This window comes from Macrobrachium rosenbergii, chromosome 24, assembly GCF_040412425.1.
Source record: "Macrobrachium rosenbergii isolate ZJJX-2024 chromosome 24, ASM4041242v1, whole genome shotgun sequence".
Taxonomy (NCBI): domain Eukaryota; kingdom Metazoa; phylum Arthropoda; class Malacostraca; order Decapoda; family Palaemonidae; genus Macrobrachium; species Macrobrachium rosenbergii.
In genome coordinates this window covers 14305121-14329500 of record NC_089764.1, presented here as the reverse complement: position 1 = coordinate 14329500, position 24380 = coordinate 14305121, and the positions used below count along the sequence as shown (strand labels likewise).

Sequence of the window (24380 nt, the reverse complement as noted above, 5' to 3'; positions counted from 1 at the left end):
AGCTGATAGGTTAAAAAAAAATAAGTTTTTGCCTCACTGATAGATTTGTTAGTTTTGATGTGTGTTCTCTTTTTACTAAGTCCCAATAGATTCTATTTTAGAGTATCTCAGTAACGACCTAGGTTGTGCGTTTGTGACTGTAAGTTTATATTCAATGGTGAATTCTACCAACAAATATTTGGTATGGAAATGGGCAACCCTTTATCCCCACTCCTCTCAAACTTGTATATAGAATTCTTTGAAAAACGATATTTACCTAGTATCATTTATACTCCTTTAAAGTGGTATAGATATGTTGACGATATTTTAGCTGTTTTGCCTGCTGGTATTGATGTAATTGATTTACTCTCTAATTTGAATAAGGAGGTACCATCCATTAAGTTTACTTTAGAATTAGAAAAAGACAATTACCTCCCTTTCTTAGATGGTTTAATACTCAGAGAACCATTTCAATGCAAATTCAGTGTTTATAGGAAACCAAACAACAACTTAACTTATGTCAACTTCTAGTCAGGCCATCACCTTAATATCAAAATATCAATATTTTCTACAATGTTTTTACGAGCATTGTGCATTGTCAGTCACCAGTATTTGAATCAAGAAATCGAATACATAAGAAAAATATGGACAGGTTTATGTTACCCTTCACTATACTAGATATCTGTTTTAATAAAACCCACACAAAGTTTTATAGTGAAAGTAACATGAAGGAAGAAAACCCTACGAACATTCTTAGTTTGCCTTATTTTAGTGGTTTTGAAACCGTAAAATCATTGTTAAATCTTTTAATGTCACCCTCGTTTTTTCTTATAATAACACACTAAAAGGAATGTTAATAAAAAATAGCCCTAAGGAAAGCAACAACATAATACATAAAATTCCATGCTTGGACTGCTCTTCTTTTTATATAGGTCAATCTAGCAAGTATTTAGAAGTGAAAATTAAACAGCACAAGTATTCTGTAAAAACTGGGCAAAACTCCAATGCAATATTCATTCATTTAAGTGAAAACTCCCACAGGATCAATTGGACTGACAGTTCACTGATTGCCAGATCGAAAGATTTCTCTTCAAAAAACTTGTATAATCTGCAATTATACAGCTTACTTCCAGTTGTAATTTCAACATTATCCCTGGCACGTGTTATTTCGACCCCCGTATTAGTAAAATGCTCAAGAATGATCTTAAAGATAAAATCACTGACTTAATTACTAATTAGTAGCCTTATATATATTTTCTATATATTCATATGTTTAATAGTTTTTTTAAATGCTCATTTTGCAAAATTGTTATTGTTTACCAAAAGGAGCATACATCAAGTGTTGTATTTTTACAAATATGTAATCAGCTTATTCATTCCAAGGTCATTTTTGGTGGTCAGTCTCTTCTCCTGTATAATCCTTAAATTGACTCCTCCCTGCTTTGGAGCCAGTTAGGCCTAATCTTTTGTAAAATCTCTCAAAGATGTACCTTTGTTTTGGTAGGTCCACTAATTTTTCAACTGTTGCATCCCACGTGCATCTGTCCCTTTACAATCCCCATTCCTTAGGGATATCTGTATGTCATCTGTCAATTATACGAGCTTTCCTGTACCCTTGTTTTTATATTCCTCTTCAGTCTGCTAGTAAAGGACCATGTGTCGAAAGGCCTAGCAACCACTCTGTCATTTTTCAATTTTCCTCCGTGGCATTTGCCTTTATTTATAAAGTCATCACGATCCATACCTTCGTGATTCAGTTATACATACACACGCACACACACATACACACACACACACACACATATATATATATATATATATATATATATATATATATATATATATATATATATATATATATATATATATATATATGTGTGTGTGTGTGTGTGTGTGTGTATTATAAAAAATTATAAAGCGTGTCAGACAATATAAATTTGTCCGAACAAATCAGAAGCCATATGGTTGAGCTGAAAAGAATTCATATCAACGTGATAGTAATGAGAAATGTGCAATTGATGTCGCTTGCATAATCATTCATTACTAAAAAGTGACGTACGCTGTCAATCGACATACTAGCAATCTTGTGCACCACCGTACGACTGCACTTCCGAGTATACGTGGTCTGTGCGTCGGTGGATGTGTTTTATTTTTTTGCTTGTAATTATGATACATTCATCGTGAATATATCAATATTTAGAGCCATTCGACTGACTGAATATAAAGGACTGGTGGTTAGGCACTAAAAGACATGTTCCTTCGTTTCGTCAACGGAAATGTATATGACACTAAGGTATGTTACATTTTGTATTTTGTTAGCCCTGATTATTTCGCTTCATCAAAAATCCGTCGGCAAATTTTGCATGAACTTGCATAACCTACTACTTTAAGGACTGCTCAAGAAGCAAGAGCCCGTGCTAGCACACGGCTGTCCAAATCTAATAACAAAACAAGAAGCGAACACCGACTTCCTCTTGTTGAACACTAGTCTGGTTGTCATGACCTTGCTTCGAGACGTATTCGCCCCTAACACGTTTATGGCGTGAGTGCAGGCGATTTTATGGCAGTAAAAATAAGATCCGTCATTCCGGGAGGCTTGTTTCCTTTGTTGTTCCAATTTCCGAAGCATTTCTCACGTCTTTGTTGGAACTGAGACGCTGAGGATGTCATGAATTATGTGGCGAATTACATTCAGATCGTCACCTCAACCGACTCCTCCCTGAATTTGCATATCAGTATCATCTCTCTCTCTCTCCCTCTCCTTTTGCTTCCTTTCTGTTTCCAAAGACGGACTTTTGTCCTTGACTTCAGATGATAAAGTGGGACAAGAGAATGGCTAGCCATTGTCAAGCCTCGGGGGAATCTTGTAATGCATGCATTCCTTACATTCTCTCTCTCTCTCTCTCTCTCTCTCTTCGTCAACTAGAGGAGCAGTTTCATTGGATGCGTTAACTGAATCCTGCACTGATGAATGTAAATAACACTGATTGGCAGATGTAGAAGAAGTAAGAATGGATTTCAAGTACTTAAAAACTACAGTATATGAAGTGCCGATTAATCATAGAAGGATAATGAGAACTAATTCGCAAAAAGAAAAAAGAATAACTGTCACATAATACTTGAGGAATAAGTAAGAGCAGATTATCATTGACGGATGAAGAGAATGTCCGGGTAGTCTTTCCTTAAAAAAAAAAAAAAAAAAAAAAAAAAAGAGTGAGATGTGTTCGAGAATATTTGGGAATCTAGATAGGAAAGGAGAGACGGGTTGACTGATAGCTTACTGATAGATCGTCCAAAATACAAAATTAACCAGAATGGAACTCAGCACTTCTGTAATCCATTCGTACTTTGTAAAAGCAACAAATGGACACATATTGAACAGTTGAAGATGGTCGTAGGAACTCTCTGCTCCAGAATATATCTGAGGGCTTAATTTCAGTCGGGAATTGCAAAAGATAAGTGTCTGAAATAAAGAATGAAGACTGCGAAACCTCATAGTGCTTATAGTAAGCTTTACCCTGATGACCAATGAATAACTATTCAAGGATGTGCTTAATTGTCACATATATATATATATATATATATATATATATATATATATATATATATATATATATACATATATATATATATATAATATATTAAATATATAATATATATATGTATATATATGTATATATATATATTTATATATTATATATATTATATTATATATATATATATATGTATGTGTATGTATATATATATATATATATATATATATATATATATATATATATATATATATATATATATATATATATACATATACACACATATCTATATATATACACACATATATATATATATATATATATATATATATATATATATATATATATATATATATATATATATATATATATAAAACAACCTTGTTGCATAACTTTACAGTATCAACCGCTCAGTTGGACCGTGACTTATTTTCTCAGTGGAATTTACTACTTCAGTTAACCTAAAACGAAGTATTTTTCTTCTTTTTAAAAAGTTGTCTCTGACAACTTTTTAAAAAGAAAAATTGCCATTGCAATTGTTTTTAGTGGATTTGTTTTTCTCATTCAAGGGATGTGATCACTCTGCTAAGATGATATATTAAAACTGAAATCTTAACTGCTCAATCACTGGTTTATATATATTATTACCTGCCTCACTTGGGTGGTTTTCAGTCAGTTAATCATTCTGGAGGACTGAATACTGTGGGTTTTTTTTTTAACACGACCATAGTTGTTTTACCATTGTTTCCTCCGATGGTTTTACTTAGTCATCCCACTTTCGCTTTGTTAGACATGAGCTGATCGCACGTTTTATACAGATGAATAAAACATAATTGTGTTGTGGTAACTGCTGCATTGTTGTTGTTCACACTGTTGTTATGATGCATATAGCAGGTAGTTGAAGACAAAAATAGAAGTTCTGACTTCTCCAGGTATTATCTAGATGTCAATGACGTCAAAGACTAGCCCGAGTCGGAAAACGGGGGCCGCTGTGTCAATATTGACTTGACCGTACCATATCGTACCACACAAATCCTGGATGGCTGCAGTTCAGTTTTGTAATTCCTATTTGTGAAACAGGATGCGATGTCCCTGTTAAGAGTCATCAGCATCACCTCATGACGTCAGGAAATCTTGAAAGGAATACCGCAGTCGAGAGAAGACGATCGAACCCGATTTTTTATATACTGAAACCGTTTCTGTCTCGATTTACCTGGTTGGACTTTTTAAGCTTGCAATCGTCACTTGGGGTTTTTTTTCGGCAGTTTACTTCTTTCTTTTCTTACATTCTGGTTTTATCACGTCTGAAATTTTGACTCCCAAACTAGGATTTTCCTTGAACCTTTTAGGGCAAGCACTCTTCATATGCTCTGCTGATGTTTTCTAGAAACGAATCTTTAAGTACGTATGCTGAACATTGACTCGGGTGTGACTATTCCTGTGGTCACTTCAGACATGCGCACATTAATCCAAGTATGTACTTTACCTAAAGGTTTGGTAAAACAAGCACGTACGCGGTACTGCATATTCGTCTGCATCATTTGTTCTTTTTTTTCCACAGCTATTTCGGCTTTCAGATGATGTTGTCCATTTATGTTCATCTTTCAGATGCTTGGGAACAGTTATATCCAATACAGGTTCTCTTCAGACGGAAGTTAGAGAAGACAAAAAAAAGTTAGGTTAAGCAGTCAGCAGGAGGAATAAGATTTGGAAATCAGTTAGATGTAGAGGAGATAATGATGGAAGGGAGATGGAAGTGACCCGGACATGTCCTTCGCCCAGCCTCTGGGATAATAAATAGTTTGTTACAGTTACAGCTGGGCTTCTGTGAGCAGAAGAATGACTGTAACGTAACAAGAGTAACCCCACATTTTTGTGTGTAAATTTATCTTGAGCCTTTCTTCGAGATAAATTTACGTCGTACTTGAGATAAGTCTAAAGTTATCTTTCACAGTCGTGATATATATTCCGATAAATATTTTAATTTCCCCACAAACTTATGACCCTTTTAAGCAATCATTAGTTACATTTATCTTCTATATTACTTTGAAAGTCTTTTAAGATTCTGCGCACAATTTGATTCTTTTTTTATTTTTTTTGCTCTATTGCATACTTGTATATTTTGGTATTTTTTTGTTTTTACTCATCATCCTCAGTTTTCAGCAGATAGGCACAATTTTCCTGTGTGGGATACATTTCTAGCTTTCCCTCCTTTCCATTCTGCTACACCTCCAATTTCAACACTCTGGTGTTATACTTCCTTGTCGGTATCTTATTCATCTTGTTTTGTGTTGTTACTTTTCTGCACTGTCCACCTAATTAATGATGATTAGCACATTTATGCAGTGAGATGAACAATTTAATTTCTGATTGGACGTAATAGCAGTAGGAATAGTCATTTAATCTTATAAACAACAATAGTGAGATTAGTATAACAATAGTAGGAGAAGTCAGTTACCATATAATGAGAGGGAGTGGAGTGGGAAGAGCCAGTAACCAAAAAGAGAGAGAGAGAGAGAGAGAGAGAGAGAGAGAGAGAGAGAGAGAACGAATAAATTTTTGTGGAATAGCAGCGAACGAGGAAGAATTCCATTGAACTTTCATTTAAAAGAAAAGAGACAAACTCCATTCAGTCTTTATTTTTGCGAAGCTTACAGCGAGAGCAAAGTCTGGGATATAAACCCCACACTGCCCTGCGTAGCTGCCCCAAGAGGTTGTTAAACTCACGTGTCCTGGGTCACGGTGCAGCCACTTACTTAACATTTTCTATGGATTTTGGAAAAGTTCATTGGTAGCACGGTAAGATATAAAATGTAAAGTTATCGTTGTAACGGTAAGTGCATAGCTTTTATAGGCCTATTCCAATGTATTTTAGTTGAACATTTATGCATTTAATAATCTCATATTTCACTGCTGTCGAATCAGTATTGTAATACATCTCAAGTATTTAAACCTCGTTAGCAAGATTTTTTTTCTAGCAGTTTTATTATTATCTCTATAAAAAATAATAAATTGTACTCGAATCGAGATGATATTGCTTACACCCTTCAAATCACCTTGAACTCCATTCACAACAGGAAACGGATTATTGCCAGGTAATAACCTGCTATTCACGATTCCTTCTGCAAAAAGACGAATTCTTTTTTTCTGCAATAAGTTTTGTTTCCAGCTTGATTCTTAGATGCTTAATTAAATCTCCTGGTACTTAGCTCTTAACCCGAGACTCACACGCGTCCATTTATATATCATAAACATTTATGACAAAATATAATTTCGCGGGATGCAAAAATCCAGCAGGAGGCTGTGATTTCGTGCGATGGCAATTTTCAAATTATCTCCCGTGAACGATCCTCTAATTATTCTTTAATCTTGGCTATCTTTTCTCTCTCTCATCATTAACTGGTTTAAGCCAGTTTCTCAAACGTGTCCTCTGCCTCGATGACAATAATTTCCTTGGAGCTATCAAGCCGTTACAAGGCGCTCGTCAGGCGAGATCTGTCCCTGTGTCTTGCCCTTGAGGGCTTTACTTAATTCTTTGCACTGTTTACTCTCCTGCGTAACTGGCCCAAGGAGATGATTAAATTTGCGTGTCGTGGGTCACGGTGCAGCCAGTTACTCGATATTCAAATATTCGTCATCCCTTTTATACATTGTGTAGTAACCACAACAAATACTGCAAATCAGTATCTCATTCAAGGACTTGATTGCATTCAGGCGTTGACGGTCGTATCGGTGAAAACCGGTAATGCGAACTGCCGTCCATAACTTCCGTCATTTGTATAGGTGGTCAGTTGCAAACTATTATCATGTTTGTCCTGGCAAGACTAAGTGATATACGCGACGGATTCTTTTCTTTCCCGGATGATTTAAAACAAACTTACGATTAAAAGAAATACGCCGAGTACTTCCGACTAAGTTAGAGTTATACGTTCTTCTAACGCGAAATTTTACATTCTCGCTTAAAGCTATCTAAATCCACCGCTGCTATTTTTACCAGCTTCATTTTAAGCCACAAACGATCAGAACATTTCTAGGATGTCCAAGCAATTCACTTCCATAAGATGCACAGCAAATAAGTAGTCGAGTGTTGACAACTATATGACATGAATTAGAGAGAGCGAGACGAAATATTTTCGTCAACATTCTAACGATATCATTCATCCATACCAACAGAACATTTGCAAACAAGCAACTGGTGGCCTCGTCACCGAGAAACTGTGAGAACTTCATAGAAGATCAACGTTCTTTCTAGAAAATTCTTGAGCCCAACAGACGAATGACGCGCCTCCCTTAAAGGTAACGATACCAATTTTTTAAAGGTTCTGTGATTTTTCTTTTCGTTGTAATGAGTTCTAGTAATAAACTCCTTCAGAAATAATCGTGAATCTAATTATTTTAATTAGCAGCATCCGGCAGCCTCTCCCGCGGGCATCCCCAGCAAGGTATTTATTTTGGTTCACAACTGGCAGTTGGAGTAGGCTCACTCATCAGTTTCCAACTCACGCAGTGCTCGGCAGGTAACCAAGCCTCTTCATTAACCTTATTTTTTTTTACATGCACAATACGTTTGTACAGGTGAGTCAGAAGTGAACGTTTCAGATTTACAATGTGTGATTTCGAAAATTAATCAAACGGTATCTGCCATGTTAAACACTGCTTGGAAACGTGTGATAGAAGCGGGTTAATTGCAGAATCATTATAATGCTACCTAACTACGGAACCATTCATGGCTTCATGTTAATTAACTTTTGATTGAAAGCTTTTATATTATTTGTAATTTAAGGTCACAAAGCTCTTCACAACCGGCAACTTGTGTTGGGATTATTTTTGTCCACATGAGCAACAACAGACTTATTCTTCCTTTTTTTTTTCGTATGTGTCAGTTGCCCTCTAGATGTACCTGACACCAATGTTGTGACACGTCGGAACTAATACCACAAAATTCAGTCATTAATTAGGAAGGAAAAAAATCCTGAAAAAGGAGAAATAAACGGTTCTAAAATTCGTCGAAAGGAAACTGCACGCTGCAGTGACCTCCGCTATTTTTAAACTTATCTTTCGCTAGTACACAGGAGACGAGACTAAGATTCTCGTGCCAAGCTCCTCTATGATAAGAATTACGAGTTTTGAAGTGATTTCCTTAATGTAATCGTTAAACCCGAAAGAAATGGCAATATGAGTACGTTTCATAAGATAACTGCTTTGCTCTTCGACGGTCGTGTCTGAACAGTTGCCAAGGAAACGTTGGTCTGACGCACCGCGTGATGATACACATGTGCGTGTGTATTTTTATACAGACACGCGGAAGCAATGCAAGTTACTCTATTGGTTACCGACTAATTTTCATTCATTTGATAAAGATAAAGGGTAATAATTTACTTTTTCTTTTTAGTTTTCTCATTCTAAGTGAACAATCGATGAGATAAAAGTAATGCGATTAAACACCAACGAAAATATCGTAAAATATCGTGAATGAGTTACTGACAGCGAAATACGCTATATACCGGTAGGAAATAAGAAAACAAATGCAAACGCAAACCCTAACACTATTCATGACAAGTAGGCTAACACTATTGCTTCATAATTATCAACATTTGCTATATGACCTTACCTCTGAAATAAGCAACTGTGCAATAATATGAGCATTAAATAGGTTATATACATGCATACATACATACATACATACATACATATAAATATATGTATATATATACGTATATATGTATGTGTATGTGTGTGAGTGTGTGTGTATGTATACTCTTGAAGCTGTTTTCCCTCTAAGAGGGAGTTAGGGGGAAGACAATACACAGTAACTGCCACATTCATACTTTACCTGGTGAATCATGGATAAACTCCCCGCAGAAAACTTCCCGAATACTGGCAACTTCACACAACTGCACAGAAGGTTCTTTAGCACTGCACCGAAATTCGATACACACGCTGAGGGCCCTTCCTTCCCTGTACTTCTTTCACACCCTCAGTCCAGTGCTTTTTAATTAAGTCTTCCTCTCTTCTTCACTCGCAGCGCTTTCCGAAATATACATTCTTTTCATCAACCTATTGTTCTTCATTCTTTCCACATGATCAAACATTATAAAGTAATCTGAGCCATTCTCATCCGCCTCCTCTAACCTATTTCACCACTTCTATATACTTCCTGAGTTCCTCGTTGGATGGGTCGATATCGTACTCGGCTAGCACTCTCCTAGGCCTGCGTTCGATTCTCCGGCCGGCCAATGAAGAATTAGATGAATTTATTTCTGGTGATAGAAATTCATTTCTCGGTATAATGTGGTTCGGATTCCACAATAAGCTGTAGGTCCCGTTGCTAGGTAACCAACTGGTTCTTAGCCACATAAAATAAGTCTAATCCTTCGGGCCAGCCCTAGGAGAGCTGTTAATCAGTTCAGTGGTCTGGTTAAACTAAGGTATACTTCTATATACTTCCACAAATTCAGTTTTTCTAAAGCTACAAAACTAAGCAAACGGATCATCTGAACAGCCTTACCTATTTTTCTTTCAATCATAATGAGCATCCACAGCAATCTCCCAACAGGGAGAATTGGCTGAACAATCACTTCCTCCAATACGACTTTAGCATCTATTGATACTACAAGTCTCTTCCCGGTTTTTTTCACACACTTCTATCTTCATGACTTAACCAGTTCTGTGACTAACAATCGACCCTGTTACGCACTTCCAAATACCTATACGGATAAACTGCTTCCATACTCCCACCTCCAATATTTACGTGTTCTGCTTCATCTTCCTCATTACATTTACCTATATAACCACAATCCTCACAAATACTATTAACTTCATATGCTTGTAATCTTATACCACTGGCACAGTCACAGTTTGCCTTTCCACTTCCTGCACATGATGCCCTTTCACCTTTGTCTCACCACTAAGTGCCAAAACATCCAGCATTCTCTCCTAATACGTACCAACTACCATACATTTCTTCTTTTCTTTATTGCATCCTCCCACATTCAAAACCCTACAATTTAGAATTTTATTTGTTCTCTGGTTTTTCTACAATATCAATAGAGGTTTTGGGCTACATATCCCATGCCCTGGCCATTTGGTGATTTTCACACTGGCATCCCACAGTATGTTTTAATATATATATATATATATATATATATATATATATATATATATATATATATATATATGTGTGTGTGTGTGTGTGTGTGTGTGTGTGTGTGTATGTATATACAGTATATACATAAATTATATGTATGCTGCAAACTGAAGAACTCCCTTCCATCGTTTTTCTTATTTAGTTTATATAGCTTTCCTAATTTTTCATATTACATTTCAGCATAAATCTTGTCGACAGTAAAGTTAATCTACGTTAAATGAAAGAAATTAACCTGTTGGTTTTTATCAGATGTTTAGGTACATTAACTTTACCTTGTACCAGCACACGCTCTTGCCCGTAACCTGCAAGTAATGTATCACATTACTGGAAATGTTCCGTACACTATTCTGTTGGAGACTTAAGCTATAAAAAGGTTAATATAACGTCTTATTTTTACTGTATTTTTAGTTGCTTTAGAAGGTCAAGATCCTTGAGACTGATAAGCAATTAACGTCCAGCAATTGCCAAAATTATGACTGAATGCAATCTCATCGTTTCCAACAGCAATCAACCCTGAGGACATGACGAAGGAAGGCAGCGAGGGGATTTGTGGGTCTTGCCAAGGACCAGCTTCCTTGAAATGCACAGCCTGTGGCCAAGTTTACTACTGCAGCAAAGAACACCAGAAGAAACACTGGAAGGTCCACAAGGCAAATTGCTATCCCGTAGTAGAGAAGAGCGATCCGCAACAGGGAAGGTGAGTAATACGAAAAAAATTTGGCTGACTGAGGATCATTAGGAAAACTCTTCATCTGCTTCCTCTTCCTCATTCCATTTACCTATATAGCCACAATCCTCACAAATACTATTAACTTTATATGCTTGCGGCCACTAATTCAGCAATACAGAAGTTCGTATAAAAAACGGTTAGATTCGACAAGTTGTTCATCTTTTCATTTTGATGCTAACTGCCCTAAAATTTGACGTAGGCATTTCTTAAACATTCCTAAGAGCAACTGTCCAGTCACTGAGAAGGAAAACAAAGGGATTTTTAGAAAATAAGCGCTTGTTTTGATCATGACGATGCAATCTATACATTACAACGTAATCACTAATTTAAACTTCGACTTACCCTTTGGGTATAGTATTTTTTTTACTCACCATTGTTCATTTTTCTTCACGGTTACTTTCCATCCTTCCTCACTACATTGTCTTAATCGTAAGATGCAAAGGCGTTTTCCAAGAAGCTTGAAGACTACTGATGACCAACAGATAATATAGCACGCCTACATATCACTGTGAATAATTGCGAATCTCTACCACAGACTACTGAGAAGGGTTATGGGGTTTTCTAAAAGTTACTGTCTATCCTAGTCATGAGTTACTGCCATAATTAGAATTTCCAACTTTAACATTTGTAGGAATTTCTGCTCTTAACTCAAATTTTTTGAAAATCATTATGCAAAGTTTTATTAAAACGCGCACCAAATAGTAATTATTATTCATAATTCATTTCCTGAATTTCAGGTACCTCGTAGCGTCTCGTGACATCCCAGCTGGCCAGTTAATACTGAAAGAAAAGCCAATGGTTCTGGGACCCCAGTCGACTTCCACCGCTATGTGCCTTGGTTGTCTAAACCCCATCACTGAGCCAGGTTTCCCGAGATGCCCAAGCTGTTCCTGGCCCCTGTGTTCCCCTGTTTGTGCTAAATCTCCGTTACACGAGGCTGAATGTGCTTATTTGTCAACTGACTCGATCCGGACAGGTCCCCCACAGAATCTAGATGAAACACCAAGATATGACGTCATCTTGGTCCTTCGCTGTTTGGCGTTAAGGAAGAAAAATCCCGACGCCTGGAACACCATCGAGTCTATGCTTAACTACGCAGACAAATACAAAAAGGAACAAGAGCCTTATCACATGGCAACTGTAAAATACATCTCGGAAATACTAACAGGCGTCTGTGACGCGGACTTGGTCCACCGTGTCAGGGGAGCCATCATCACCAATGCCATTAATACCAAAGGATCCAGAGGACAATCATTCCGAGGACTGTATAAAAAAATCTACCTTTTAAATCATTCCTGCCATCCGAATGCAACGCTAAGATCGGATATCTATGGTATCTTGTACATAAACGCTGCCGTTGACATCAAAAAGGGTGAGCCTATTGTTTTCAGCTACATACCTCCAAGCTCAACTCTGTGGCAGAGGCAGGAAGAACTCCAGACCACTTATAATTTTACCTGCACGTGTAACAGATGTACAGACCCAACTGAATTATCGACACATTTTTCGAACCCGCTATGTCCCAAGTGTCATGATGGGTTCTTGGAACCAAGTCAGAACTATGAAGAACCATGGAAGTGTTCCAAGTGTGGAACCACAGAACCACTGGAAGACTTAATAAAAAAGGCAGATAAATTTATGGAAAATATTGAAGCAAATTCTACCACAACCAAAGATGCTGCCAAGTTGTTGGAAGATATAAAAAAAGATTACCACCCAAAGCATTATGTCTGGCTGACAGCAGCTCAGGCCATTCTAAGAAACTTGGCAGATAATAACGATATAGAAGCACTTCACATGAAGAGAGATTTGTGGGAAGGTATACTGCAGCTCTTTTACAAACTAGAACCAGGGAACACAAGACGACGAGGTGGGTCTTCCTTTATCTTTTTACTAGCTGCTACTGTCAGGACTGGATTATTTCCGGTGAAATATACAAATGAAATTCATAATCCCTTATCTTAATTAGTACTGAAGTCCTCAGCTACTTCAGTCATCGTTTCATTTTTAACAATACTGTAAACTTATTATTTCAACTGCATGTGTCAAACCTTCAACTGTAGTTTTATAGCAGTAACTCTTAGTAACCCTTGTTCTTTCTCAGGTGTGAGCCTCTATCACCTTGCCTGCGCAGAATTCCAAGTCTTCGAGACCAAGCAATCGCAGGGAGAAATCTCCCCCAGGGAATACCTTGCAGGCCTGACCAGCGTCTTGTACCGGCTAGATAGCGCTACGGAAATTATTGACATCGAGGCAGAGGATTCGTTTGAGAGACGCTGGCTTAAACTAGTTAAAGATGAGAGAGAGAAGATAAACAAGATTAAAGAAAAACTAGAAGAATGTTGACAGAAGATAACTGGAAAATTCCCATCACACGAAACCACAGCCTCCTACTGGATTTTGTCATCCGCCATAATGACGATATTTTGGCCGAAGTTTTAAACCGTTAATTATCTTAGAATCAAAATGAAAAATCTTAACTTATTGCAGAAAAAAAGAATCTCGTGTTTTTGCCGAAGGGATCATGAATAGCAGGTTATTACCTGGTAATAATCCGTTTCCTGTTGTAAATGGAATTCAAGGTGATTGGAAGGATGTAAGCAATATCATCACGATTCGATTAAAACATTTTTTTAATAGAGACAATACCCGTATAAAACTATTAGGAAAAAAAGTTTTACGATCGAGGTTTAAACACTTGGGATGCATTACAATACTGATTCGACAGCAGTGAAATATGAGATTATTAAATGTGTAAATATTGAACTAAAATACATTGGAATAGACTTATAAAAGCTATGCATTTACCGTTACAACGATAACTTTACATGTCATATCTTACCGTGCTATCAATGAAGTTTTCCAAAATCCTGAGAAAATGTTAAGTACAGTACGTGGCTGCACCGTGACCCAGGACACTTGAGTTTAACAACCTCTTGGGGCAGGTACACAGGGCAGTAAGACATGGTGGGGTTTATACCCGAGACTTTGCTCTCGCTGTAAGCTTCGCAAAAATAAAGACTGAATGGAGTTTTGTCTCTTTTCTTTTGAATGAAAGTTCAATGGAATTCTTCCTCGTTCGCTGCTATCCCACAACATTTCTTCGTCTCTCTCTCTCTCTCTCTCTCTCTCTCTCTCTATGGTTACTGGCTCTTCCCAACCCACTGTCATTATATGGCAACTGACTTCTCCTACTATTGTTATGCTAATCTCACTATTACATTTTGTTTATAAGATTAAATGACTGTCCCTACTGCTATTACGTTCAATCAAAAACTAAACTGTTAATCTCACTGCATACATGTGTTAACCATCATTAATTAGGTGGACAGTCTGCAGAAGTAACAACACAAAAACAAGATGAATAAGATATGACAAGGAAGTATAACACAAAACAAGAAAACAAGATGAATAAGATATTGACAAGGAAGTATAACATTACAGTGTTGAAATTGGAGGTGTAGCAGAATGGAAAGCTAGAAATGTATCCCACACAGGAAAATTGTGCATATTGTGCCTATATGCTGAAATCTGAGGATGATAGTACAAAAAAAAAAAGTATGCAATAGAGAGAGAGAAAAAAAATCAACTTGTACGCAGAATCTTAAAAGACTTTCAAAGTAATATAGAGGATAAATGTACCTGGTGATTGCGTAAAAGGGTCATAAGTTTGTGGGAAAATTAAAACATATTTATTAGATTATATATCGCGACTGGAAAAGATAACTTTAGGCTTATCTCAAGTATGACGTAAATTTATCTCCAAGAAAGGCTCATGATAAATTTACACAAAAAAATGTGGGGTTACGCATGTTACGTTACAGTCATTCTTCTGCTCACAGAAGCCCAGCTGTAACTGTAACGTACCATCTATTATCCCAGAGGTTGGGAGAAGGACATGTCCGGGTCACTTCCATCTCCCTTCCATCATTATCTCCTTTACATCTAACTGATTTCCAAATCTTATCTCTTCTGCTGACTGCTTAACCTAACTTTTTTTTTTTGTCTTCCCTAACTTCCTACTGAAGAGAACCTGTACTGGATGTAATTGTTCCTAAGCATTTGAAAGATGAACATAAATGGACAAAATCACCTGAAAGCCGAAATAGCTGTGGAAAAAAAAATGATGCAGACGAATATGCAGTACCGCATACGTGTTTGTTTTACTAAAAACAAACCTTTAGGTAAAGTACATACTTGGTTTAATGTGCGCATGCCTTAACTGACCACAGGAATAGTCACACGCGAGTCAATGTACAGTATGCGAACGTAAAGATTCGTTTGTAGCAAACATCAGCAGAGCATATGAAGAGTGCTTGCCCTAACAGGTTCAAGGAAAATCCTAGTTTGGGAGTCAAACTTTCAGACGTGAAAAAACCGGAAGACAAAAAAAGAAAGAAAGAAACTGCAAAAAGAAAAGAAAATCCTAAAAAAAACCCAAGTGACGACTGCAAGCTTAAAAAGTCCACCAGGTAAATCGAGACAGAAACGGTTTCAGCATATCAAAAATCAGGTTCGATCATCTTCTCTCGACTGCGGTATTCCTTTCAAGATTTCCTGACGTCATAAGGTGATGCAAGTGACTCTTAACAGAGACATCACATCCTGTTTCATAAATAAGAATTACAAAACTCTCTGAATTGGAGCCATCCAGGACTTGTGTGGTACGATATGGTTCGATCAAGTCAATATTGACACAACGACCCCGTTCTCCGACTCGCTTGCTAGTCTTGACGCCATTCTCGTCTGGATAATAGGCTACCTGGAGAAGTCGGACCTATTTTTCTCTTATTTAATTGTCTGTTCTGTGCATCGTAACAACAATACGAAGAAGAGCAATAACAGCGACAATTAACAGCAATTAACACAATTGTTTTATGTTCACCTGTATAAAACGTGCTATAAGCTCATGTCAAACAAAACACACCCATGACGAAACGAACGCGAGATGATGTAGTAAACCATCGGAAGAAACAACACTAAACCACCCATGTGGGCCAGGTAGTAAATACATCATATAAATCAGCGGTGAAACAGATAAGATATCAATTTTAATATATCTTGGTGGCAGATTTATCACCTTGCGTAAATGAGAAAAAATCCACTCAAAGTAGTTGAAAAAAATATTTTTTTAAATTGTTATCTCTGGCTCTAAAATACTTCTTTTATGCTATTAAAAAGAACATTAATTTCAAAGTCTAAAGCATTCTTTACACCTTGATTAATTTTATAGCGCGCCATTTTCCGAGCAGAAAAAATGTAAGGAAGTCATACGCAAAAACGAATGACGAAGAGGCTAAAAAGGAAGAAAAACGACAAAATGGGACAAAACGCGAGATTACTCAAGCTATAAATAGACCTCGAAAGACATTCTTGACAAATTGGAGTGATGCTAAGGCAAATACAACTGGGGCAACGTCGTAGCGCCTGGCGTGTAGGCCTTGCTAGGCTATACGTAATACTAATCAAAGTAGTACATTCTACTGAGAAATTCTCGGTCTAACCGAGCGGTTCTAAAATTGCGCAACATACACGTTATTCATTATATATATATATATATATATATATATATATATATATATATATATATATATATATATATATATATATATATGTATGTGTGTGTGTGTGTGTGTGTGTGTGTGTGTGTGTGTTGTTACATGGGTCATTCGGTTAATGAGTTTAATAATTAGTTGGATTTAAATCGCCTTGCTTTACCTAAGACCCACGTCATTCTGTCAGTTAAGGGTACAATTAAACTCTAAAGGACATGCTGAATGATTAGGTCGCCAGCTAAACTAGTATACCAAGATAGAGGTTTATTGCATAACTACATGGATTAATTTAGCACACTTGCTGGAACACTAGTTCAACAAAAGTAAAAATAAAAGGAAACGGATTATTTACAGGAGTTAGCAGCAGCTCAAAATATTAGTCCTAATTAATACAAATACCTCAATGCTACATAGAAATGAACGTAACGGAATTATGTGCCTCTAAAACGCTTTATAATGCAGTTAACTGAATGGAATATCGAACTGATTCTTCTCGGTACTGATGATGCGGGTTCTTCTCCAAGAGAGGGGATTTTGTTGAGGCCCAGGGCGTACACACTTCTGGGGGGAGACACCACATCAGATGTCTCACGATCAGAAGTTGCAGCCCTCCTTTATGGAGTTGACCACCACCCTGTCGATGTTCTCGTGGGACCAGGGTGTGTTCACCTGGAGCTGCACGTGGGTAAGTCTTTCGATTTCCCCTTAACCCAACCTATAGTCCAGCACTCATCTTCCCTTCTTTTAGCTCCAGCCAGTACCTGAGGATGGGCAATGAGGCTGACGTCTGCTCCTGTATCCAGCAAGGAGAGCATCTCCTTCGTATGATGGGACCCATTGCCAGCGGACACAGAGATTCCCTTGAAGTTGGCCCACTCCAGTGGAGGTTGGGCTCGGGAAACAAGGCCCACTGTTTTCACTTGGTACTTTGGGCACGTAAGGAATCAGTCATTCCAATGGCCGAACTGGCCACAGTCTTTGCTGGGGTCCTTGTGAGTCACTGGACTTACTGCCATGGCAAGGGGTTTTGAGGATTGTTAGGAGGTAGATGGAGAGGAGGTCTTGAGGCTCTTAGGAGGCTGCTTGTTAGTGCTCAGCTTGTAGCGCCACTTGGATTCAGTGTGTCCCATCTCCTTACAGTGGGTACACTTAGGCTTGCTAGGTAGTCCGTTCTTCAGGCAAGTCGAGCCTGAGAGGTACCCTGGCAGCACTATGCGCCACTGGGACGTGCTGTAGGTTTTCCATGAATCAGCCATACAGCAGGCTTCCATAAGTGTGGTGGGCTGCTTGTCATTGAGATACACAGCAAGGGGCCCAGGCACACATTGGAAAAGATCCTCCAGCATGGTCCAATTGAATAGGTCATTGAATGTAGTGCACAACAGGGAGCTGAACCAGCGTGTACCGGACTGGGTCTTGTGACAGGCTCATTCAGTCTAGGACCAGCTGACTTCCTTGGGAAGGCCTCAAAAACGCTGTCTCCATTTCTCCGGGGTTATTTTGTAGGCTTTTGTTATGACCCTATGAACTTCTACCATGTTGCCTCTTTGACTCTTCTCCAGTGAGCGGAGGGGTGCCTTAGCTTTACCTTCCATGTGCTTGGTGCTGTAGTTTTCAAAGAGACTTTCTATTTCCTCCAACCACGCCTCTGCTCTTCCTCAGTCCACTTGGAGACTGGTGAATTAATGCTTGATATGGGAGCATTTGGAGGTTTGTTGGGTAGCCAGAGCTTCAGCATTTTCTTTTTGAGCCATCTCCAGCTCGAGCTCCTTTTCTTTGAGATCTAGCTCGCTTTCCCTGAGGGCTAATTCATGATGTCTTTTCTTCTCTTCTCTTGCCTCTTCCAGCTGCCTTTGTTCTTTGTTACACTTCCTCTGTGCACCTTCACACTTCCTCTGTTCCTCTCTTTCTTCCCTCTCTTGCTTGGCCAAGTCATCCAGCTGTTCCTTGACCCAATCAGCTAGTTCTGCTCCTTCGTAACCCAGTTCCTTGGTCATGTTCAGGACGACTAGGCGATGTTCCAGCGACATGGTTCTAGGTTAGTGACACTGTGGAAAGGAAAAATCAATCGGTTGCTTTGGCAATCGTGGGTGACTAGTTCCTATTACTAGCGGTGCTACTTCCTTTCATGTGGAGGGGGGAAGGCTTTTATGCTTAAGTCTGGATAAATAGACCCCACTCATGGTGGACAGTTGTCAATAACTTTTGTTAATTCTTAACTTATCCTCAACTATCGGTGGGACAGAGGTTTTTTTTTTCTATGTCGGCCCATTCTTTCTGTGAGACGGTGCATGGACGCTCTCAGCTACCTAAAGCGCTCACGAAAAGTGAAGGAAAAAGAAAATGAGGCAAGTACTAACACACCAAAGAGTAGACAAAGTTTGCTCAGCGTGAGAAATGAGAGACAAAGAAAGAAAATTTAAATGAATACTAGCAGGTTTTCTTATCTTGAATACTCTGATAATTTGGCTATGTCACATAATGGGTTATCTGCCAATATTACCGCGCCCTATTACACCATGCTCTTATTAATTCTTGGTAATATTCTTTAATTCTTGCACAGATTGTTAAATTATCCTGAGTTTCTGTTTATTTTCTTTTTATTTAATTCCCTGCTAAGATATACATTTGTATAGGAACTTCTTTTATTTTTCCTAGCTTTTTTATATTTCCTAACTAATGGGCTAACTTTCATTGAAGCGTTTATATAAAACTGTCTACCTAGTTTTCCTGTTAACTGAAGTATATATATTTTTTAAAGACTTGTGAGTACGGGAGCGCGGTGCAAATAAGTTCGTCAGTGCATATGAGTGAGACGATTCCTTGAATGAACAAGACGCCTGCTTGTGATGTCACAGGTGAATAACACCACACGTGCCTTGTTTATACCAGCACAGAGATTTAACATGGTGGCTAACGTCTCGCGGGCAACCCCCCAAGACGGCGAGCAGGTCACTTGACCGCATACAGCTGATGGCTATGTGAGCAGGGAACAGGTACGCCAATCAGCGGAGGAATACACAATCTCCCGCCTTGTTTGCAATGTTATTGCAATACAAAAAGAACATAACACTCGAATTACTCTTAAGAAACGACTAAGGCTTATGTGGGAATGCAAGTTTTAACTTAAAATACCATAAATGCAAGTTACTTTACGTTATAAAGACAGAAAACAAATTTGTTATGATCTTCTCTTTTTTTTTTTTTGGCGCCTCGTAATTTATTCCCACACTTGGCAGTCATGTTCACTTCAGGCTCCTTCACGATGCAAAGGAATGGACACGTGATGTTCTTACTGGCCTGATTTACGTTAATGTAAAAAGGCAAACTATGATGTTACGCACTGATGCAATTATTTATGTTATTACTGGTGTGAGGTTCAAGAAATGTCAGGAGTGAAAGACTGATCCTTTATTATTCTTGACATGTGTTTATAATGCAGAAAGCAGACAGAAATGTAGTGGGCGATCTGAGGCCCCCTGCTGCGTCCATACAGAAATTGTTTGTTAACAGGCATAAGAAACATATATAATGTGTTACAGAACATGTAAAAGGCAGATATATACATCGGCGGAAAGGCCGTACAATGATGCATACAATGAGATACATAAAGAATCTGAAATAATAACAAGTAACATATATGACATGATTAATGTACATATGAGGAGCGAAACACACGAATGGAGAGGCGATTTGATGCCCTTACAAATACTCCCCCCAACCAAGACAATAATTAGAGGAGCAATTATTGGATGAAACAACATCAATCACACAATCGCTGAGGTAGTCAGAGTGGGCCCCTACTCCTGGAGAACTGTGGGCATGGGGTGGAACCGACGTCTTGGGTTGGCTCGATGTGACCCCGCTTTGGTGGGGGGGGGTGTGTCTGCGGGGAGGTACTGAGAGGGAACTCTGGGGCACCTGCTTGCCTCCTCACGTACTTCGCTGTCCAACAGGAATGCCGGATTCAGTCTGTCGATGGTGACCCAGTCTTCACGCCCGTGGATGTCAAGGCGGTATACCTTGGCGGCCCACCTGATGACTCGGTGGGGCCCCCTGTAGGACCTGGTTAAGGGCGGTTGATGGGCGTCTACCCTGACGAAGACATAGGCACAGGAGTCTAAGGCGGGTGGGCTGTAGGTGGTGGTTCTGTCGGTGAAGGTCTTATGGCAGGGCGCGAACTTCTGTGCGAGTTCCCTCAACCTTGGGAGGGGGGTGTCAACGCCGTCAGCCGACAGCGGGAAGAATTCTCCAGGAACAGCCAGTGTCTCCCTGTAGACTTTCTCAGTAGGGGAGGCATCGCCATTTGCTTTTGGTGCGGTGTGGAGACCCAGCAGGACCCAGGAGAGCTGTTCCTTCCACCTCTCGCCGGTGCAATGTGCCATCAGAGCTGCTTTAAGAGGGTGGTGTGTGCATTTGCTGTGGGGTTGTAGGCCACTGTGCTGTGTAGTGTTGTATCCATCAGGCGTGCCAAGGAGACCCAGAGCTCTGACAGGAAGGCTGGACCCCCTGTCTGTAGTGATGCTGTATGGCACTCTGAAATGGCTGATCCACATGGAGAGGAGGGCCTCTGCGCGTGACACTACTGATGCCTCCTCCATGGGGGTTGCCTCGGGCCAGTGGGTGGATCGGTCTATGATAGTCAGGAGGTATCTGGCGCCTCCCGACTGCGGAAGAGGCCCGACGACGTCGATGTGGATGTGGCCGAAGTGGCCGACCCCAGATTCTGTGTGCGGGATGTTTTGCTAGCCTGGCATGGGATGCAGTTCCTTGCCCACTGTCGGACTTCCTTGTTGATGCCATGCCAGACGAACTTGTCAGTCATGAGGCGCGCCGTTGCGCACCCTGATGGATGGGAGAGACCGTGGATTATGTTGAACGCCTGCTTCCTCCTTGAGGCGGGTACTAGGCAGTGGGGGCGGCCTGTGCTGGTGTCACAGAGGAGAGTTGTGTTCCAGTTTCCTAAGGGCACGTTTACCCACTTAAGAGCCATCACTGCCATTCTGTAGTCTGACATCTCTGGGTCTGCTGCTTGTTATTTTGCCAGGTCTTCATAGTCGATGCCAAGGTGAAGGGAATTGATTTCTACTCTCGACAGGGCGTCGGCTACTGGGTTCTTCCTGCCAAGGACGTAGTTGATGGTGCACCCGAATTTGGAGATGACGGTCAGGTGTTGCTGTTGCCTTGCAGACCACGCGTCTCCCGGCCTTGCAAATGCATGCACCAAGGGTTTGGGATCTGTTAGGAGCGTGAATTCGGTCCCATCCAGCAGGTAGTTGAAGTGTCTCACTCCCTGTCGAAGGCACTGTAGTGGGTCTGTGCTGGTGAAAACTTGTGGCTGAAGAAGGCCAAGGGTTTGGGGGCGCTGTTCACTAGCTGCTCGAGTACTGCACTGCAGGTGATGTTGCTGGTGCCCGTTGTCAGTCTGAGGGCAACTGCGTCTTTTATCTGGCCCTTAACTTCATGTGCGAGGCGCCGAAGGAAGATCGCTCTTGTTAAGTCTACCTTCCTCTTCCTCCTGTTTTCATCACGGCCTGGCAGTGTTACCAACCCCCGTAATTCGTCCCAGGTTTCCCTGGGTTATGTTGCTCCGAGGGGCTGGGATAATAGGTAGAGTGCACAATGCGCTCTCTTGGTCATGGTCATGGAGTAAGTTTGGATGAGTTTATCCTTCAAGGCAGCATATGTGACCTTGTCCGGCTGTGCGTTGAGCCAGGAGGAGATTCTGTTGAACACCTCTTCTGGGAGCGCCATCATGGTGACGTCGGATTTGATAGCATCATCTGAGATGCGCACCACGATAAAGTGCACGTCTGCACGCAGGAACCATGATGCCGTGTTCTGCCTCAAAAACAGAGGAAGTCTGACTGCGTCTGGCTTTGTTGGCGAGAGGGGAATACAGACGATGCTCGTGGGTTCGCATTGAAGTTCAGCTTCCGACATCTTTACTACTCATACACCAAAACGCGGGAAAATGCTCTGTATTGAGTCCATTAATGGTGCTGATTGTTCGAGTGGTCGAACGAAGTGCCAAAATGTGCCCTTTTTGGGTATGCCGTATTTAGTCCGTTACTGGCACGGTTTCCACCAGGGAGGGAGCTATCAGAGGCCTAAACTTTGAAACCATAATTAGTCTTCTAAAGGCTCTCTGATGGTAGGCTGCAGCCGTTTTTAGTCCGTTAATGGCTGGGCCAAAACCGCGCTACCTGTCACTCTGGGGTTACCAGTGTGAGGTTCAAGAAATGTCAGAAGTGAAAGACTGATCCTTTATTATTCTCGACAGGTGTTTATAATGCGGAAAGCAGACGGAAAGGTAGCGGGCGACCTGAGGTCCCCCGTTGCGTCCATACAGAAATTGTGTTTGTTAACAGGCATAAGAAGACATATAGGCTATAATGCATTACAGAACATGTAAAAGGCAGATATATATATCGGCGGAAGGGCCATACAATGATGCATACAATGACATACATAAAGAATCTGAAATAATAACAAGTAACATATATGACGTGATTAATGCACATATGAGGAGTGACACACAAGAATGGAGAGGCGATTTGACGCCCTTACACTGGAAAAGCAAGCGAAATTTAATGTGATTTTCGCATGAGTGACAGCATTTCTCTTCATAACGCTAATTCAGGGGCCTCCCTTGTTTTAGGATTTCCACGGTTGCTTTATAATATCCTAGGGACTTATAAAATTGTCCGTCCTACCCTATGAGAGAAGCGCTGGGCACAAGCTCTCCTTCTCTTGATCATGCACTAAGCTAACTAGTTCAAAAATTTAATATCAAGCATTACTTGTTGGCCAGCGAATAACAAAATAATAAGCCAGGCTTAATAACTCAGCTATGACCTTGACTGGAATGCGAGCCTGCCTGAACTACGCGGTATTTTTAACTTTTCCCATGAGTAAATTCTACTCATTTACTGCACACTTTCCTACCTTCTCTATCTTATTCATATAATAATGATATTAATATTACTTGCCTTGGCCTATATCCTTCTTTGCTCGGGAGATCGCATGAAATAAATATGATCTGAATTTCATTTTTGAATTAATTCGTATTTAATTTTCCAAGTTCTTTATGTCTCTGTGGGATAGCTAGCAACAGCTAATAGCAAATTAATTACAGAGATCGTGGTAAGACATCACCAATGTTACGTAGGTCATTCGGCTAATGAGTTTAATAATTAGTTAATTGGATTTATATCGCCTTGCTTTACCTACGACCCACATGATTCTGTCAATTAAGGATAAAATTAAACTCTAAAGGACGGATACTGAATAGCTCAGGTTGCCAGCTGAAAACTAGTTTAGCGAAGAATGGAGGTTTATTTCATAACCACAATAATTAATTCAGCAAACTTACTGGAAAACTAGTTTCAACAAAAGTAAAATAAATGGAATGGATTATTTACAGGAGCTAACAG

The 24380-nt window shown here is 39.6% G+C and overlaps 2 protein-coding genes across 3 annotated transcripts in view; one reads left to right on the top strand and one right to left on the bottom strand.

Moving 5' to 3' along the window:
* LOC136851711 (uncharacterized) overlaps positions 1–14412 on the top strand; it is a 69625-nt gene extending 55213 nt beyond the window's left edge. The window contains exons 8-11 of the mRNA XM_067126057.1: positions 7919–8029; positions 11164–11356; positions 12127–13259; positions 13494–14412. Coding sequence (XP_066982158.1) covers positions 7919–8029; positions 11164–11356; positions 12127–13259; positions 13494–13735 — 1679 coding nt within the window. The 3' untranslated portion in view covers positions 13736–14412. The remainder of the gene's footprint in view (positions 1–7918; positions 8030–11163; positions 11357–12126; positions 13260–13493) is intronic.
* Positions 1–24380, bottom strand: part of LOC136851886 (organic solute transporter subunit alpha-like) — a 152335-nt gene that overhangs the window by 89730 nt on the left and 38225 nt on the right. The gene's annotated exons all lie outside the window — the stretch shown is intronic.